This window comes from Bos indicus, chromosome 22 (assembly GCF_029378745.1).
Source record: "Bos indicus isolate NIAB-ARS_2022 breed Sahiwal x Tharparkar chromosome 22, NIAB-ARS_B.indTharparkar_mat_pri_1.0, whole genome shotgun sequence".
NCBI classification, from domain to species: domain Eukaryota; kingdom Metazoa; phylum Chordata; class Mammalia; order Artiodactyla; family Bovidae; genus Bos; species Bos indicus.
Window position 1 is genome coordinate 52,708,762 of NC_091781.1, and position 18,088 is coordinate 52,726,849.

General features: G+C 56.5%; 2 protein-coding genes across 2 annotated transcripts; one reads left to right on the top strand and one right to left on the bottom strand.

The window, feature by feature from the left end:
* Nucleotides 1-51: 51 nt before the first annotated feature.
* Nucleotides 52-5,866, top strand: PRSS50 (serine protease 50). Its single transcript, XM_070776791.1, has 7 exons — nucleotides 52-211; nucleotides 563-680; nucleotides 757-951; nucleotides 2,248-2,410; nucleotides 3,382-3,665; nucleotides 4,855-5,021; nucleotides 5,499-5,866. The coding sequence occupies exons 1-7, from the start codon at nucleotides 176-178 to the stop codon at nucleotides 5,727-5,729; spliced, it is 1,194 nt and encodes a 397-aa protein (XP_070632892.1). The 5' UTR covers nucleotides 52-175; the 3' UTR covers nucleotides 5,730-5,866.
* A 1,161-nt stretch (nucleotides 5,867-7,027) lies between these two features.
* On the bottom strand, nucleotides 7,028-16,037 carry TMIE (transmembrane inner ear). Its single transcript, XM_019985139.2, has 4 exons — nucleotides 15,603-16,037; nucleotides 12,296-12,413; nucleotides 8,635-8,784; nucleotides 7,028-8,333 (listed from the first exon to the last, which is right to left on the bottom strand). Exons 1-4 carry the CDS (start codon nucleotides 15,696-15,698, stop codon nucleotides 8,233-8,235), a joined length of 465 nt encoding a protein of 154 aa, XP_019840698.2. The 5' UTR covers nucleotides 15,699-16,037; the 3' UTR covers nucleotides 7,028-8,232.
* Nucleotides 16,038-18,088: the final 2,051 nt, after the last annotated feature.

Consider the following 18,088-nt stretch of genomic DNA (forward strand, 5'->3'; position numbering starts at 1 on the left):
GCATTTGCTGAATGGAAGTTGAGGGTGGGAGGGTGGGGAACAATGCTTAAAACTATGCACTCTTGAAAAATCGTTATTGAAAACATTTCAATCTGCTTAATTTCAGTACCCTGGGGCAAGGCCCCACTGTAGTTACCAGACTGGGGGGGCAGATGGGACCGCTTGGAAATCCCGGATGCCAGCCCCAGGGGTTGGGCCTCCATCTCACCAGGTAGGGATGGGAGTGGGATGCCAGAGGAGGTGCAGAAACTGGACGAGGTGAGGTTAAGGGACTCCAGGAAACTGCTGGGCCAGACCGCCTGGGAGTGACGTGCTCCCAGGAGGGCAGAGGCGTGGCCAGAAGCCAGGCAGTCCTGAGCCACCTGCAAGCCAGAGGGTGACTGGGACATCAGAAGCACCATGGCAGGAGGCCACTGGGGGGCGCCCGCGAGGCCGCGGATGCCCGCGCCCACCACACCACAGAGAGCCGTCACCGGCCGCCAATGGGGGGCGCCTTCGTGGGGCGGGTCCTGGGAGCGCTGTAGCGAGAAGAGCACCGCGGCGCAGTCGCTGTTTCCCGCAGATGGAGTTTTGGTGTGAGCTGCCGGCCGGCAGGCGTGGCCCCCCACGCCCTGGGACGTCTACCCTGGCCCTGGCCCTTGCCTCCGCCGGGCTCCTGCTGCTGCTGCTGCGGCCCCTGGGTAAGGCCCGCCCCCGCCCATCCCCCGACCCCCTCAGATCTGGCCTCCACTTCTGATTCTCTGCCTCCTTCCACAGGTTGCTTGGGCGCTGGCGACACCCTGGGGGCACTGTCCACGGATGTCCCCGCAGACCTTGATGCTCCATGTGCCCCCAGTGCCACCTGTCCCTCGGGCAGACGTCGCTTCCCTCGGCAGGTCACCGGTGGTAGCCCGCCGCCCAGTATCTCGCAGTACGCTACTTCTAAAGCCTCCCACAACGAGTTCCTTCCCCGTGAGTACTGTGGCCTCCCTGCGGGAGGAGGCGCCCAAGCAGCCTCGAGGACCTTAAGGGGCAGAGGAAGAAGGGGCAGGGAGAGAGAGGAGACCTTCCTTTCACTAGTGCTTACTGAGCACCTATTGGTGGAACCTCCCATGCTGCTGAGGTAGGAGGCAAGGAAGGTCGGGGGAGCCTGGGGCGTGCTGTACATCCTGCCTTCCTGAATGGCCGGTGGGGACAGCATCTCTCCATCGGGCCCAGGCCCTGATCCAAGCTCCCAGCCAAGGCCTCTGGGGGTCTCCAGCACCGCTTTCAGGGAGCCTTCCCTTGTGTGTTTGGGGGCACATCCATAAGTGTTCTCTCTAGCAGTGCCTTCCAAGCTGGTTGAAGTAAGACTCACATAAGGAATACTTCTCATCCTGGAACTCATTGCTCAGAATTTAAGTGTCATGGGAAGTCTCACACTGAGGACCCCGCAGCACTCCGCGGTGCATGCTGCCGTTCCCTCTCTTGTGTTAGCCTTTACAGCTGCTGGTGATGGCCTACTTACATTGATCTCACAATCTACTAGTCCATTTGGAACACCTAGGAGTGGGTCTGCTGTGGTGTTGGATACGTGCCTCTTCAGTTGAAAGAATTTTTCCATAAAAGCTTTTCCAAAGTGGCTGTACCCGTTGAGCTTCCCTTGAGCAGTGAGTGAGCAGTCTGGGGCTGTGATCCTCACCAACTCCTAGCATCAGGGACATTTAGTTTTGCCTGGCAGGTGACGGTGAGCAGAACGTCACTGTGATTTAAGTCCATGCTCCCCTGAGAACTAATGGGGCTGAAGAGCTGTTGGGGTTTTATCCTCAGATGTGTGCGCGTTCATGCACAGTGCTCATTTTTCTCTTAGGTCATCTGCTTTTCTCTCACTGAATCACAGGAGGAGGGTCCTAGAGAAGGAGGAAAGGGTCTTTTTGGTTGAAGTAGGGGAACCAGATGGAAACACAGATGAATTGTGAAGGGCCTAGCCTAGCCAGAGCTGAGGCCTGCTTGACCAGGACAAAGGAGCCAGTGATGCCCAGACTGGTCAGCCCTGGGACCTGACGTGAGGGATGCCTGGGGGATGCTGAGGCCCTTCTAAGGCTGGAGACCCCAATCCTCATGTGAGCAACACCATTATTTGATGACCAATGAAGAAGGAGAATCGTTGGATGGGTGCAGGCCAGCTAGAGTGGTGGGAGCTCAGGCTGAGGAGAGGGAGAGGGAGAGCTGTGAGATGCAGCTGGAAAGGTCCACTCCTTATCAAGCTCCTTGTACTTCCCTCCTCAGCCTGCGGCTTCTCCTATGAACGGGACCCCACCCTCAGGGATCCGGAGTCCATGGCTCGGCGGTGGCCGTGGATGGTCAGTGTGCGGGCCAATGGCACACACATCTGTGCAGGAACCCTCATTGCCTCCGAGTGGGTGCTGACTGCAGCCCACTGCACGACCGAGTGAGTCGGGGCCTAGACAGACGGGTGGAAAGTCATGTGGAGCCACCGGGGCTTCAGTCATTCTGCCGGCTGGCCCATCAGTGGCTGAACCCCATAATCCCAGCCTCACCCCAGCTCCTAGCAGGGTGGAGCTGAGTCCTGTAGATTCCTTCCTAGGAACTGGAGGCTTGCTCCCCTCATCTGATGCCCTAGTCCTGTGCAGTCATTCCACAGATAGGAAACGAAGACTTGCAAAGCACTGTCTAGGTCTTCCTCCTGTGCACAGAAAGAAGATTCTAATTCTTCTGTTCCATACCCTTCGTTTCACTTATTCCTTCCTTCCTTCAACCAGTAGCCTTGACAGTCTTTGAAGCCAGGCCCTGGCCTGGGCACTGGTAGCTGAAGAGGGCTGCCCCACTCCTGTCAGGTTGCTGGGGAAGACAGACAAGAATATAGATGCTCACAGTCTGGTCAGTGTGGGGACAAGAGAGCAGGCGTGCCTGTGGTCTGGAGCCAGGGGGCGACCCGAGGGTCACATCTGGCCATGAGGGCTGGCCAGAGGAGAAGTGATTTCCACGCCTAAAGGACACACTGAGAAAGAAAGCTAGAGGGAGGGTTGGATGATTGCACAAGGCCTCTGTCACTCCTGGGACCCAGCATGGGTTACTGGACAGAGTCTAAAGTTTGGAACCAGAGAAAACTGGGTCCACATCCCACCTCCACCACTTGCTAGCTGTGTAGCCTTGAGTCAGTCACTTGAGTCAGTTTCCCTCTCCATAAACTGAAGGGTTGTTGTCAGGACTGACCACACGGTGTCTGTGTGTGCAGGGCCCCATTCACACCTGCCCTGAGAAGTGGGCTCGGGGACTCGAAGCAGGTGGGTGGCTTGCCTGGATTTGCTCAGAGTACAACAGTGCGGTGGAGTTTAGCGGGGTGCAGGCTGGTGTGGGGTTCCTGGGACTAATGGAGGACTCCCCTTGCCCTTCCCCTAGGAGTGACGTTACCTATTCAGTACGGGCGGGGAGTCCGTGGATTGACCGGATAACGAAGACTTCCATCGACATCCTGGCAAAAGAGGTCACCGTGCACAGCCGTTATCGAGCCAGTCGGTACTGGTCCTGGGTTGGCCGGGCCAACGACATTGCCCTCCTCAACCTGGATCGGCCACTGCAGTACAGCAAGTATGTCTGGCCCATCTGCCTGCCTGGCTTGGACTATTCGGTGAAGGACTACTCGCTCTGCACTGTGACAGGCTGGGGACTCCCCAGGGTTGATGGTGAGTTGGAACCTTCCTACCCCCAGCAGGGTGGATGGTGCGGGATAGAACCTGGGTGCAGGCCAGGGTCTACCGTGGACAGGCATTTCTGAGACGCCTTCCCCAGGGAGCCCACCACCCCTCTCCTGTCAGACTCTTATCTCTTTTTCCCTTTGAGGGTTTCAGCAGTGAATGTATCTAGGGGACCCAGATTGCCCTCGAAACCCTCAGGCCCAGGTCAGGGTATGTAAACAGGCCATCCTTGAAGGCATAGTGGGCACAGAGTGATATCTTGCTATCTGCACACAATCCTACGGCATCATGTTTTGAAGCAGAACAGGCAAGGCGAGAGGACAAGGGGTCTGTGTCTGTAATAGGGTCCCCAGAAGACCCATGCATCTGGCTAAGGGCAGTCTGCACCCGGAAGCTGGGAGTCACCGAGGGTTCCCCATGTCTCCCCCTACCCCAGCAGTGGCCCTCAATCCCTTATCATCCCAGTTTAGGAGCCCAATGAGCAGGAGTGTTGTCCCAGGGCCATCCAAGGGCCCCTTTCCTTAGCCCAGAAATGTCCATCCTCTTCAGGGAACCCCTGTCCCTTTCCCACAAGAGAAGTGTTCTTCCCTGTGGTCTCATAGAGCCAGCATGCCTGAAAGCACCCAGGATCTCCAGCCCAGGTGGGGTGGCTTTTTGTCATCCCTGCCATGGCCTGTCTGGTGAATAGTTGGGAACGGTTGGAAGTCACCTGTCCCCCGGAAGCTCAGACTTAGGGACAGACACACACTTGTGAGACTGGGGAGGGGAGTGAGGAGTTCCTGGAACCACAGAGGCGAGTCTGGGGGAGCTCAGGGGAGGAAGAGGCCTTTGAGGAAAGCTTGAAGAAAAGGCAGGATTTGGACCTCAGATAGACTTGGTAGGCTTCGGGGATAGATGGAATGCAAAAGTCAAAATGCCGAGATCAGAATGGACTTGATGGATTGGACTCTGCCAGATGTGAGATCAGGCCCAGCAAAGCCATATTTTGGGTAAACTGCTCCAGGGTCTCTATACTGAGGGGCTTTTGGGAAGCGTCTGGAGTGGTAGGTGGGCTAATCCTGGAGAGATCGCCAGGGCTGCTGTGTGGCAAGGAACAAAGGGAGGATGGGCATGAGGCCAGTGGCTGTGGGCACGAGCTAAACAGCCAAGCCTGAATGGGGGGGCCCCTGTCCCACAGGTCAGTGGCCCCAATTTCGAACCATCCAGGAGAAGGAAGTCACCATCCTGAACAGCACAGAGTGTGACAGCCTCTACCGCAGGTTCTCCAAAATCCCCTCTCTGATTCAGATCATCAACTCCCAGATGATTTGTGCAAAGGACGTCGACAGGGAAAAATTCTGCTACGTGAGCATCTCTCGCCCTTGCTCATTTGCCTCCAAGGGCACCTGGCCAGAATTGGGGTGAGGGGCACAGCAGAGGCAGGACATGTGGGGAGGAGAGAGGGGCCAGGGATGAGCAGGGGTAAGTGAGGAGGAAGATGAAGGAGGGGGAAATTTGACAGGGAATGGAGATTGGGGGGAATGAGATGAGAGTTGGGGAGAGAGAGATGGGGAGTGGGGATGGAGGTTGGAGATGCAGGAGGACGGGAAGGGTGGGAAGATGGAAGGTGGATGTTAAAGAGATGGGGGATGGAGAGAGATGGAAGGTGGAGCCTTTTAAGGAAGGTCTCCTGGGTCAGGACTTCAAAGGTACCTCTCAGCTATAAGACACTTGGAGGCTGCGCAGAAGGTTTGGTGAGGGCACCCTGCTTGTTCCCGAGCTGGATCAAGTCTCCTTTGGACCACATGTGGCCTCCCTTTTGTTCTCCACCCCTCCCCACAGGAGATAAGTGGGGAGCCCTTGGCCTGTCCTGTGCAGAACATATGGCACCTGGTGGGAGTGGTGAGCTGGGGCCCAGGCTGCAAGAAGAGCGAGGCTCCGCCTATCTACATCCACATCTCCTCCTACCAACAGTGGATCTGGGACCGCATCAGCGGGCAGACTCTGCCAGCCCCATCCCGGGCCCTGCTCCTGGCACTCCTGATGCTCCTCAGCTTCCTTGCTGCCCTCTGATGCTCTGCTGTCCCTGGGTCTGCCCTCTCTTGCCCAGGCCCCTCCTCACCCTCTTGTCTAGAAGGCTGCAGGTGCAGTTCTCAGCCCTCACAGGCAGGGGAGAGACTCGATGTTCAATTAAATGGCTCTCTTCCCCATGCCTCCTCCTTCCTGGGCCTGCTGCAGTGGGAGATGAGAGAACAGGGAAGGGGTGGGATGGGTGGCTTCCGGCAGTTGATACTGCAAAGTGCAGAGCCCCAGCTCCATCCGCAGGCTCGGGGTGGCTCCCGCAGAAGGTGGAGGGAATGTGTGGGGATGATACTGGGGTGAGATGATTCAGGGCCTAGAATGTACTGCCCAGGCTCATTCTGGGGCTGCCAGGACCCAGTGTGAGGCTGGGCCTAAGGTTGCAGCTCTGGGCCGTGGAGGTGAGTGTGTTCTCCTTGACTTTGACCCATCTTCTGGCCTGTGGCTGGAACATACTCTGTCATTGCCCTGAAGCACTGTAGTTAACTTTGACCTTCCAACCCTGTCCCCTGCCTGGACTTGGGGCAGATGCCCACTGGGATCAGACATTATCCCCATGATTAGCAGATATGCCTGTCCTTAAATGGGTAGTGGAGACCCAAGTCAGAGGTCAGGGAAGCAGCTGGTAGGGGAGATGTGGCCCGGGCCTGGACTTACCCCAGGCATTGCCAGCTGCTTCTCTGACTTCTAGTGGCCCCCGCTTCCCTGGGCCTCTGCTGTGAAGCCAACAGAAGGGTTCTGGCTTGTATCGGTAGAATGGTCTTTGCCAAAACCGTATGTATGAGACGCCCACAGGCTGGACCCCTGGGCAGAGCCAGGGTTTCCACATGGTGGCCCAGTGAGTACTCAGCTTGCACAGCAGGGCCTTCTGTAATCTCTGCCCCGCCCCCCGCCGTGGCTCTAAGACCCCGTGCTCCTTCCCCCATGTCAGCCTGGTTCCCTTGCCTCGTGTAATAATGATTTGGGTCCAGGCTGGAATCCAGGCTTGACTCCTCTGTGTCTCAAGCACCCATCTATTGACACCAGGAAGTGGAGCAGAGGCAAGCACAGAGCAGGCAGCTTCCTTCTTGGTCCTGATGCCCTGCCTCAGGGCTGAGCCCCACCGGCCACAGCTGACCCTCTGCCCCTCGGCCCACCACCTCTTCCTCCAGCTCATCTGAATTCAGAACAGAAAAAAGTCAGGAAAGGGAACAACAGCCTGGCCTTCACTGCCTATCACTGATCACTGTATCGCCCTCCACGTAAATGCTCCAGGGACGGGGTACCTGAGCAGTCATCTCAGGTCGCTCGGGTATGAGAAGGCACTCAGCTTTATTTACAAATCTCTGCAGGCTGCAGAGGCAGCGTGAGCTTTTCCAGCAGCTCTCCCCAGCTCGGAAACCTCCAGTATCTCCTAAGTCTCCAGCCCCCAGGTCCGAGTTCTTCAGGCGATGTTTGCTGCCATCTAGATACCCTCTCTGCATGTCCCCTCCCCAGGGATCCAGTCCACAGGTCAAGTTTGAGCCTTCACCTTCGGGTCAGCAGTGCTGTTTCAGGAATCATGGTTGAGAACAGAAGAGGAAGCTGTGCTCTTATATTCAGCAGGTGGAAGGTTGGCTGCTACCTCCATCCCTAACTGCCCCCTGTGGTGGTCTCCTGGGGCCCTCCCACCACAGCTAAGCCTAGAAAGGGCCCCAGAACAGCCTCAAGTCCCCATTGGGTTCTCAAATATTCCCTGGATTCCCAAGTTGGGTCCCAGGTGCCAGCTGTCTTCTCTTCTCTCTCTGGTCCACTGGCCTCAGCCTTTTGCACCCCTGGAGCCCCCAGTCCTGAGCCCTTGGGCCTCGTGCTAGGCGCTCCAGCAGCCTCAGTTACGTGACAGTAAGTAAGACAAGTATGTCCACTGCCTGGAGCTTGGTATCTGCTGGGCTGGGGGTTCTGCCTCTGGTCCTTCTCTGCTCGCTGCTCTGGGCCAGAACCCATGCCAGGCTTGGGGTAGCCCCTCACCAGCAGGGCTGCTATCCAGCTAAGTCTGAGAGCCTCCTGCTGCCCCTGCTTCCTCCAGTGACCCTCTCCCTCCTGTGGGCAGCCTGGTGTGGCCTCACATTGGCCCATCCAGGCCAGCCATCCCCTTCCAGGAGAAAACCCACATCCCGTCACCCCTTAGCCACAGCTGTTCCTGGCAGAAGAGGAGACAGAGGCATGTCTGGGTGGGTAGAGGCCACTTTGGATCTATAGAGGGACAGGGTCTACAGACCACCTCTGCTGAGCCCCATGTGACGGGGTGAAGGGAGTTGGCGTCCAGGCCAGGAGGTGGCACACCTGGTACAGTTTTGTCCTTGCTCCTATAGGCTCTAGGACAGGGTCCTGGCCCCTGCAACTCCCTCTCTACAGGGCGAGGGCTCTCTGCAACCTCCTGGGTCCATGTGTGAGCTTGGAGTCTAAGATGTCTGGACTCTGGCAGGACCATGAGCCCCAGGACTGGCCAGCCCCAGCCGCCACCTCCAGAAAGCTCTCCTCATTTCTCTCCTTTCTTCTTCTTGGCCTCATTCTTCTCATCCTCCTCTACCTTGATGGCCACTGTATCCACACTGTCCTTCTTCTTCTTCTTCTTCTCCTCTGTGGAATAGAAGGAAAAGGGTTCAACGGGAGTGAAAGAGTCCTAGGACCCACACCAGAGCCTCCCAGTCCCACCCTTCATTCCTTTTTCCTTCCAAAGCACTCCTACCTGCAAAATAGCTTCTTGTTTTCCCTGCCTCACTCTGACCCATTTCTTTGCTCTGGTCTCCAGAAACAGGGATGAGTCCCCTTCCTGAACCAGGTGGAGGGGAGGAACAGGGCATTCTGGGTGGAAGGATCAAGGAAATGGCCAGTCTGGCAGGCTTAGGGGTTGGCGGGACTGGGGGTCAGGCCTGCTCACCTCCAGGGATTTCTGTGAGCTCGTTGAGGGGCGGCACAGTCTCCAGTTTATCTGTGTACATCTTGGCTGCCTTTCGCTGCAGATACCGGGCTTCAATCTCCTTCCGGGTCCGTGGCACGCGACAGTTGAAGACACAGCAAAGAGTGATAACTACAGGGAGGACAGAGCAGGCTTGGCAAGGGCCAGAGCTCAGACACCCCAGGAATAGCACCTGAATTCCAGGCCTGTCTCCATCTATCTATGTGTGTCTCACCCAAGAGTCTCTTTCAGGAGGTTCCACATTTTGACAAAACCCCTGTGGGCTCTGAGATTTTCAAAATGTCTTTCCTGAGCAGGGCTGGCTTTAGGTAGGAGGCCTATTCGCAGAAAGGCCTTGTGCTTGGTGTAATACTCTGCTGTCACTTTCTTGAAATTCTTAATAATCTTTGGACAGGGATCTCATATTTTCATTTTTCACTGGTCCCATATATTATGTCAGTGATCCTGGCTTGTTGGGCAGGGGAGGGTCTCTCTAACTAGATTGAGAGGTCCTGGAGGGTAAGAAGTAGGCTACACCATGATTCAAGCTACAGCCTCCTGGAGGGTGTCCTGTACTTGCAGCCCAGGCCGCTGGGCTCCTGGTTCATCCTAGGTTTTCCTCCCCAGGCTCTTGAGAGGACCTCAGACCCCAGAGGACAGGCTGCATCCTCCTCAACCTCCCTGAGGACAAGCCGGGGCTCCTCCTGGCTGTGAGAGCCTGCAGGAGGACACAGACCTTGCCCTGGGGCGTTCACCTCAGACAGAGTTATTCCAGGAGTGGTTTTCTGGCTCAGGGCGGCTGTGCCCACGCAAGCTGGGCCAAGGCATGGAGCTGGCCTGTCCAGGACGGGCAGGGCAGGGCTGCCAGGACCCGGCTGGACTGAGTTTATTTTTCTAAGGCCCCCAGTCTGACCACCTTGGCCCCAGCCTCAGGGGGAGGGGACAGAGCTGCTTCCTATTATAAATCAGATGACCAGACATAACTTCCTGGCAGACTCCTAGAGGCAGGAGGGCCAGGCAGGACAGGCCAGGCCTCTTTTTGGGGAAGATAGATCAGACCTATGTGGCCTGGGCAGGAGCACCCTTTGGGGTCATCTTGTGCAACCTCCTCGGCCAGTATTATGGCCCCATTGAGTCTTCCTCAGACTCACAGAATGAAAGAAAAAATGAATGAGATGGTTTCAAAGCTTTTGCGACTCGGACAGGACTCCTGAATGAATGGACAGGGTGTCAATAGCATCCAGGAACATATGGTGGGGGACAGTCATGTGAGGGCCCTAATAGTAGGTCTGACTGTGCACTGCTGCCCAGGGATGGACCTGGGAAGACAGTAGGCCTTTCTTACCCAAAGAGCTGGCCTCTGGTCACCTCCAGACTCCTGTATGCCAGAGGTCCAGGGTTGGTCCCCCACCCCCACCCTACTGGCTTGAAGCACCTCTTCTAGTTACCCCATCAGGTACCTTCTCAGGACCATGCCTGGGCTCTCAGTAAAGGCTGGTCCCAGTCCCTCAGAGCAGGATGGAGGCCCTGCCCCTCACTCCGGACCTGTCCCACCCAGCCTGGCCTGCTTACTTCTCTTCAGAGTAGAGAAACGAAGTTTCTTGGATGGAGTTCCAAGCCCAGGAAGAGGCTGGGGATAGGAGTCCCCAGGCTGGCAGGGAACTAAAGAGGCAACCCATCCAACTCCATCCTATCCATAAGGTTGTGGGGATGATGCTCCACTAACAGCTGTACCACCGAGGTCCAAGCAGACAGAGAAGTGGGAAAAATGTTTCCTCCCCAGGACCCAGGGTCTCCAACTCCTAGAGCCCTGCATAGAAGGTAACAAGTGCTGACTTGTTACTCAGAGGCCTTTGGGACTATCCCTTACCTTTTTCAGGAAATAGGGCTAGGAATAGAAGTCAGTCTGTGTAGTTGAGGTCCAAGTGCCTCTTTGGGCCTGACACTGCAGCTTTCCTATGTGGCCCTAGGCACTTCCACCATCTTGGGCCAAGCAGAGCCCGGGAGAAACCACTGTGTGTCTTGAGGCCCCATGGTGCCCTCAGCCCTGCTCCTCGGGGTCCCCCTGAGCTGCTCTTTGGACCTGTTGGACTTTGGACTGCTCCTGTGTTCCTGCAGGCAGATTACCTCCCCTAAACCTGCTTCTTGGTACTTCGGGGTTGCTCCACTCTCTAAACACCTGGCTGGGGCTGCAGCCACATCTGTCTGTCCGTGGGGCCTCCACTCAGAAGCCTGACTGATATCAGCCTTGGCTAGAATAGAAGGCAGCCTCTTGCTCACCTCCTCCTCCCACCCTGTGAAAGTTGCTCAGTCGTGTCTGACTCTTTGCGACCCCATGGACTGTAGCCTGCGAGGCTCCTCCGTCCATGGACTTCTCCAGGCCAGGATACTGGAGTGGGCAGCCGTTCCCTTCTCCAGGGGATCTTCCCAACCCAGGGATCGAACCCAGGTCTCTCGCATTGCAGGCAGATTCTTTACCGTCTGAGCCACCAGGGAAGCTCTCCCACTCTAGCTGTGAGGAGAGTGGGGGTGAGGGGTGGGGTGGAAGGGCACTTCTGGTGCTAGGAGAAGCACAGGCAAAATTGATGTCTTTGTCTCCCTTGGAGCCTCTACATCTGGGTGGGCCCTTGTGGTCAGCCCTGCCCTCTGGGGAACCTCATCCCAGGATAGCTCCTGCTAGAACTTAAATGCCCTTGTAGCCCCGGAGCCAGGGTGCACTCAGAAACCGTCTTAGAGGGGTTATCTGAGACCTGTGAGGAGGCCGTCTTCTCCCACGTCCACCCCCACTGTACCTCTCTCCAGAATGCGTTGCTAGCTGCCTGACACAAACCGTCACCCATCCTATCCATCTACAGCTTAGAGGACCCCTCCTCCATGAAGCCTTTACTAGGGGAGTGTGTTCTTTCCCTTTACTGCCTGCGCCCCCCTCCTCCCTATGGTCTGTGGGAACCTCTTTGTACCCTGGTGGCCTCTCCCATCCATTCGGCATTTCTCAGCCCCACTTTTCTCAACTCCAGACCCCAACTCTGGAAAGACAACTGAGAGGAGCATCCCAAACTGGCTTCTGTTGCAACTTCGCATAAAGCAACTCCCAGATCCAAGAGAGGAAGGGCGAGGGCAGGGGTCTCCTGTTTTTAACTGAGGTGGGTGTGAATCATTCCAAGGAAATGGTATTTAACAATGCTGGGTTTGCAGCCTGGGAGACACATCTGCTGGGCGTCTGGGGAGCTCTGGTGCTGAGCTGCAGCCAAGGGTGGCCTTGTTGGGGCCCTGGGTGTGGGTGTTTTAAGCTGGCCAAGCTGCAGGAAAAGCATGAGGAGGCCAGCGATAGGGAAAAATGACACGTCTTCGTCCTGGTTCAGTGGAGTCCCCTGTAATTACCATAATTGCCATGTGGCTGCATCCCCCGTCGGGCAGAATACTTCAGGTCACCACCAGCCTGTCAGCCCTCCACAGGGACTTTGTGTAGATTAAGAGGTGCCAGAAACCACAGAGGGCCTCCTGTGGGCACCGGGCCCACTTGCACTGCCCGGAATTGCTGCTCTGAGCCCCTGGGGGGTGGTGCTGGGGGGTAACGGGGTGCTGTGCTCCCACTGTGGTGTGGCATGGCAGGGGGTAGTAGAGGGGGGCAGCTGCTACTTACTGATGGACAGCACGAAAAGCGAGAAGATGCCCACCACGTGCCACAGACGCATGTCCCAGAACACCACTGTCTCCTTGGTCAGCGGGGGCGGCTTGGGCTTGGGCGGGGCTGTGCTGGGCTGTGGGTCGGGAGAGAGCAGAGTGAGACAGGCAGAAGCCAGGGGCTGGGACTGGACTGAGAGAGGCCCAGGTCTCAGCGAGGACTCACTAAGTCTGAGCATTTCAGAATCTCCCAGGATCAAGGGTCTTAGACATTCATAACCAATGCCTTAGACCTTGGGACGTTCCAGCCTTAGAGCAAGAGAAGACGGCAGAACCCAGAACCATGGAGCTGGGAACTTGGGAGTGTGAGGGTAGTTAGTGCTTGGGGAAACCGAACCCAAGGGGCAAATGTGGATGGTTTGTTTAGTCAGGTTCAAGGCCCTTTCTCTCCTGCCCCAGGCCTGGGCCCCACACAGGCAGATGGGGTCTCAGGACCAAGGCCAGAGACAACGCGAGTCCTGTACTGCCCCGTGGTATTTTTTTCTCATGGGCCCCTGGTGTGGGATAGGGTGTGGAACAGCAGTCAGGGCTTCATGACTCTCTTACTTGACCAGGATCCCCACCAGGTGGCCTCAGCAGTTGCCTGTCCTACCTGAGTCACCTCCTCTGACCAGAAAGCTAGGCCAGAATCCTCGCCAAAAAAAAAGGGGGGGACTAATTTGTCTGAAGTGCAGTAGCGACACCTGGAGGCCAAAAGTTGTAAGCACGGCTGGAGCGATCATGAGCACTGCGCGCCACTTCCCACCTTCCCAGTGCCACACCTCCCTGTCCTGGGGTTCTGAGGAAGGAGATAGAGTCATATCCCTCTCAGCCCCCCAGGTCAGGGACACGGCCCTGCTCTGGAAGGTAGCAGCGAGACCTGTCCCTGACCTGGGGGGCTGAGAGGGATATGACCCTATCTCTGTCATGCAGCTTGGCTGAGGGGTATGGAGGGGTACTTGGAGGGAGAGGGGACCCCCCTGGGGCATCAGTGCAACGCCTTGCCCCTCGATTAACCGAAGAAGGACAGGCAAGAGGAGTCTCTTCCAGCTCTCTGGAAAGGAAAGGCAACCCATAGCTCAACCGTCTGTCCAGTCTTTCCCCTGGTCCGTAAGCCTGGATGGAGCACCTACCGAAAGCCAGGTACTTTTTCACCTTATAGACTCCACCCCTCAGCCTATACTGGGGACACATGGAGAGGACCAGCAGCCTGTCCCAGGTAACCAAGAAGGTCTATGTGCCCAGGACTGGTACATGATTCCCAGCCCTCTCCTCTTAACCAAGGTGAACTGGGGTAGGAGCCTTCTTTCCTTTAGTCCTCAGTTTCTCCATCTGTAACTTGAGTGGAATGGTTCCAGGGGTCTCTGAGAGGCTTCCTACACAACCTGAGTGGTAAAATGGACAAGGAGACACCCTTCCTCAGCATCATCCCAGGGGCCTGGACCCATCTGTGGGGTCAGACACGTGTACGTGGGGTCTGGCACATGTGTGTGGGATTGGGGCTGGGCACTGTGGGTACAGGGCACATGCGGCTGGAGTACATGTGCCTGTGGTCGGGCACACATCTGTAGAGTCAGGGCTGAGGTCTGGGCAGTGGCAGGGTTCCATGGTTCTGAGGGTCAGTGTGTTGACCCAGCTGGTTGTAAGACTGGGAGATTCTGGGGGCCATGGTAAAGATCTCAGACTCAGAGCTTGGGCAGCCAGGGGCTCACTTCTGACACATTCTAGACACACTGATAGGGCCCTGGGTAGGGGGAAGCAGGTAATAGTCGGGCATCTGTTTGTGGTGGACACCGCTGGGAGTCTGAACTCTGAAGCTTGGGGGCCTGGTCTCCATCAGAATTTCACAGGCTAGTTGGAGGGTGATGCCTGTGGGTAGGGTGGGTGGTACCATGGACCCCAGCCCCGCTTATCTTTCTGGTACTTCCTTGGATCGCCTGGGCTAAGCCAGGCCCTTGTTCAGGCTGTAGGCGGATGGTAGGCAGAAGGACTCAAAATGCAATTTCCCTTGATGAAGTGGGAGAAGACGTCTTCCTGGGGACTGAGGGAAGAGTCCTTGACTCAGATCTGAGTCGACCCCCTCTGTCAGGCTTCTCCTACACCCAGACCAGCTCAGTTTCTGCACCTGAGGCCTCAGGACAGCTGGTAGGGGCCTAAGTGCACTCCATGGGGCTCAAGCCAGCCCGACTTCCCTTACAGAGACACCAGAGCTGACATCTGATTCCAGACCAGCCTTCTGATCACACCCCCTGGTCAGCAGCAGGCACAGACTAGCATGGGGGTGCAGGGCTCTGTCCCCACATACCTCAGACCCACTAGTTCAGGGGTGTGTCCCCTCAAACCCCAAAGATGAGGCCCTGTCCTCCCTCTCCCATCCTGTTGCCCAGCACCTGCCTCTTGCGGGTTCTCCGCGGTGCTTGACTATCTCGTGCACTTCTGCTCTCTCCACTCTGCCTCTGCCTACACAGGTTCCTACCCCACTCTTCCCTGGCTCTACCTCTGGCCTTCTCCCTCTTGCTTGCTGCTCTAGAATCCTGGGTCTGGTCAGCCTCATCAGCTCCCCTTCCTGGCTCAGCAGGAATGGGGTACAGAGAGGCCAGCCAAGGGGGCTGCAGATGGCCCCCACCCTTCCCTTTCTGGCCAGCCCCTCAGCCATCCTTTTCACCTCGTCCTGGACTATCTCAGCAGCTCCTTCCAATTCTCCCGAGTGTAGGCCCTCTTCTAATTTATTCTGCTTCCAGTCCAGGACTCATCCTGATTCTCCTCTGCTCAGACGCCTTTGCTAGCTCCCAGTTATCATCAGGACCAAGTAAGACCCTGAGTCCCTGGGCCCTGCCCTGCCTGCCCCTCCCTGCAGTGTGGAGTCAAACTCAACACATGGCTGCTCTGCGAAGGCTGTCCTCGTCCCCCTGCCTCCGCCCCCCACCTGCCCACCTCTGGACACCAAAGAGTAGAGTACAGGGGCTGAGTGTCCCCCATCAGACAGTAGCTGATGCCAGGCTGTATCTCCAATCAGATTGGGAAGCCCTAAGGTCAGGGTGAGTCTCCCCCATCAGAATAATGTTCCTGAGATCGGGGGCTGTGCCCGCCCATCAGAGCAAGGACACTAAGACTGGGGCTGAGTCTCCCTGCATCCTGGAAGCGCTTGGGATGGACTGTCTCCCCATTAAGTCAGGTCTCCTAGGGCAAAAGAAAAAGAAAAACCAGCTTCCCGTCAGAAAGGCACCGCCTGGCTCTGCCTGGACGGTGACAGCCACCCCGAACCCATCCGCGCCGGCCCACCTCACCTCCACCAGCTGCCCAGCGACCCCTGCGAGGCAAACCCCCAGGGCGGCGCCGCCCAGCCCCCAGAGGAGCCCCGCGCCTCGCCGCGGCCCCGCCATCTTCGCGCGCTCCGCGCTGCTCCGCCGCAGGTCGCAGGTCGGGGGAGCCGAGGGACGCCGGCCAGGCTGCCTTAGCCGGGTGACTGCCCCTTGGGCAGCCGGCGCTCGGCACTGGCGATCTGGTCGCAGGCAGGCTGCGAGTGAGCATCATTTATTCATCGTCGGTGTCCGGTTCCTGGGCTCCCCGCCCCTGCATCACTCCGGGTGGAGGGCCCGCCCCCCTCCGGAGATCACACTCCAGACTCCCCATTCTCCGAATCCAACCAAGACCGACATTGGGCGGGAGTGGGTGGGAGGGGGGACAGGTTGGGGTCAGGTCCTTGGACAACAGGTTTCCCCCTTCCCTTCCCAACTCGGGCCTCAGTTTATTCATTTGGGACAAAGGGAGGGGCTGGAATCTGCTGATCTAGGAGGCCCTTCCCAGTCTGACGTTCTGAATTTGAAAACCCGTACTGGACCCAGGTGGGGTGGGGGGTGGATGGCTTGGCAGGCAGGTTGCTATGGTGACAGGCGCTCAGGGATGTCCTGGGCTTTCTGGGCTGGCTTCCTGCCCAGAGGCAGCTCTGGTCACCCTGGACACCAGAGCAAGGGGGAGGGGGAGGGGGAAAGGGATTATATGGTCAGAGCAGCCAGCGGCGGGTGTGATAGAAGGTTCCTGAAGGATCCAGCATCTGTGGCCCCACAGGACAGGGTGAGCTCCCCCTGAAAGGGCTGGAAGACCATGTTCTGCTTCTGATTGATCTTCAGCATCTGCCCCAGCCGGAGCTCTGACTCTCACTCCAGTCTGAGCCATGACCCTGACCTCACACTGAACCTGGCCCACACTGCACTCTGGTCCTGATCTCAGAGTGAGCCTCGACAACCCCGGGATTCAAGGAGGACTGGAGGAGCTGTGGAGACCTGGGGAGGACTTTGGAAGAGAAGTGGGGAGGCCTGTGACAGGGAGATTCCTATGGTCCATCCTCCCCCTTCTCTCTTTCCTTCTTTTGTGTTTTATTAATCTCCCTGCTGAGCGCTAGAGAAGCAGCCAGGTGTTAGACCCCCCCATTCCTCATCCCCAAGGACACCAGTGGAGACCTGTGCAGGCTGCGGTGCTTTGGGCCTTGGGCCTGCTGTTAGAATTGGGAACCCTGTAGATACAGAGCCTTTATGGCTCCTGCCTGGTGGTGCCAGGTAGATGGGCAAGGACCAAGGCAAACTGCAGCAGAGAGGAGAGGGCCAGCTGTAGATACCTACAGGCATCAGGGCTGGGACATGCAGGGCAGGCAGGAAAGTGGGAAAGCCAGCAGTGAACCATGATGGCTGTCCCAAGGGGTCCATCGAGAAGACCCTTGACAGTGGCTGGCAAAGTCTGGGGACTGAATAGGCTGGGTCACCTCATCCTCCCCGGGTTTTTCCCTCATCAAGCAAACAGAAACTTCACTGAAGCCCAAACCACTTGCTGTAGCTCTCTGCCCACCATTTTGACCAACTAGGGAGGTTACCCTTGGGTCATGAGGTCAGAGAAGCCTTGGTTGGATTGGGCTGAGGTTAGTGAGCCTAACAGTGGCCTTGGGTAAACCGTTACTCCTCTCTGCTTCGACGTCCTCATCTAAGGAATGGAGAGGGCAAAACTCTCATCCCAGGGCTGATGGGAGGACTATATGATCTAACAATTGTGGGAGTGATGAGTACAATCTGGCTTGCCTTGATGGGATGGCTCAGCCCAGGAGGGAAGGGTGTCATTGCTTCTTTCCATCCAAAAAGTAGGGAAAGCCCAATGAAGAAATCGGAAAGGGAATACAATCATGTGTGTCCCTGAGATGGCCACTGCTCCAAGTGGGCTCTACCTCTCCTCAGGCTGTTGAATACAGCTGAAATCTCACTGTATGCCATTTATCAATATACCTTTTTCCCAGAGGTTGTTCCCAGTACAACATCCTAGATCTCCACCTTCCCTAAACACAGTGTCAGTACTGTCATGCAGGCTTTGGAGTCAAACGGACTTAAAATAACAATGTGGACCCGAAGGGTTAGTGTAGTTTTAAGCTTTAATAACCTCAGAAGTATAAAGCTATAAACTTACAAGAGACCCCATTTGAAAATTTATTTGAAGTTCCTTTTCTGCCTCTGAAGATGACAAAACATGACCAAAAATTAGTTATCCAAAGTTCACGATGAAATCAGCTTAAAGAAGATATGTGATGAAACTTTCAAATTGTTTTTTATAAATTTGAGCTTTATATTTTATAACTTCTGAAGTTATTAAAGCTTAAAATGAAGACTTCTGGGTCATGTTCCTATTGACAGCTGCGAGCCTTCGGTGGGTTAGTGAATCTCTCTAAGCCTCAACCCTTCATCTGTAAAATGGGTATAACTACAGTATCGTGGCACCCGCACATTACAAACCT

Bases quoted from the DNA above. Each gene is read 5' to 3' on its own strand.
- PRSS50 (XM_070776791.1), top strand. From the start codon at position 176: ATGCCAGCCCCAGGGGTTGGGCCTCCATCTCACCAG. The intron at 681-756 runs GTAAGGCCCGCC...CTCCTTCCACAG, and splicing joins GCTGCTGCTGCGGCCCCTGG to GTTGCTTGGGCGCTGGCGAC. The intron at 3,666-4,854 runs GTGAGTTGGAAC...CCTGTCCCACAG, and splicing joins GGGACTCCCCAGGGTTGATG to GTCAGTGGCCCCAATTTCGA.
- TMIE (XM_019985139.2), bottom strand. From the start codon at position 15,698: ATGGCGGGGCCGCGGCGAGGCGCGGGGCTCCTCTGGGGGCTGGGCGGC. The intron at 12,414-15,602 runs GTGAGGTGGGCC...CCCGACCCACAG, and splicing joins TCGCTGGGCAGCTGGTGGAG to CCCAGCACAGCCCCGCCCAA. The intron at 8,334-8,634 runs GTGAGCAGGCCT...TCTATTCCACAG, and splicing joins GCTCACAGAAATCCCTGGAG to AGGAGAAGAAGAAGAAGAAG.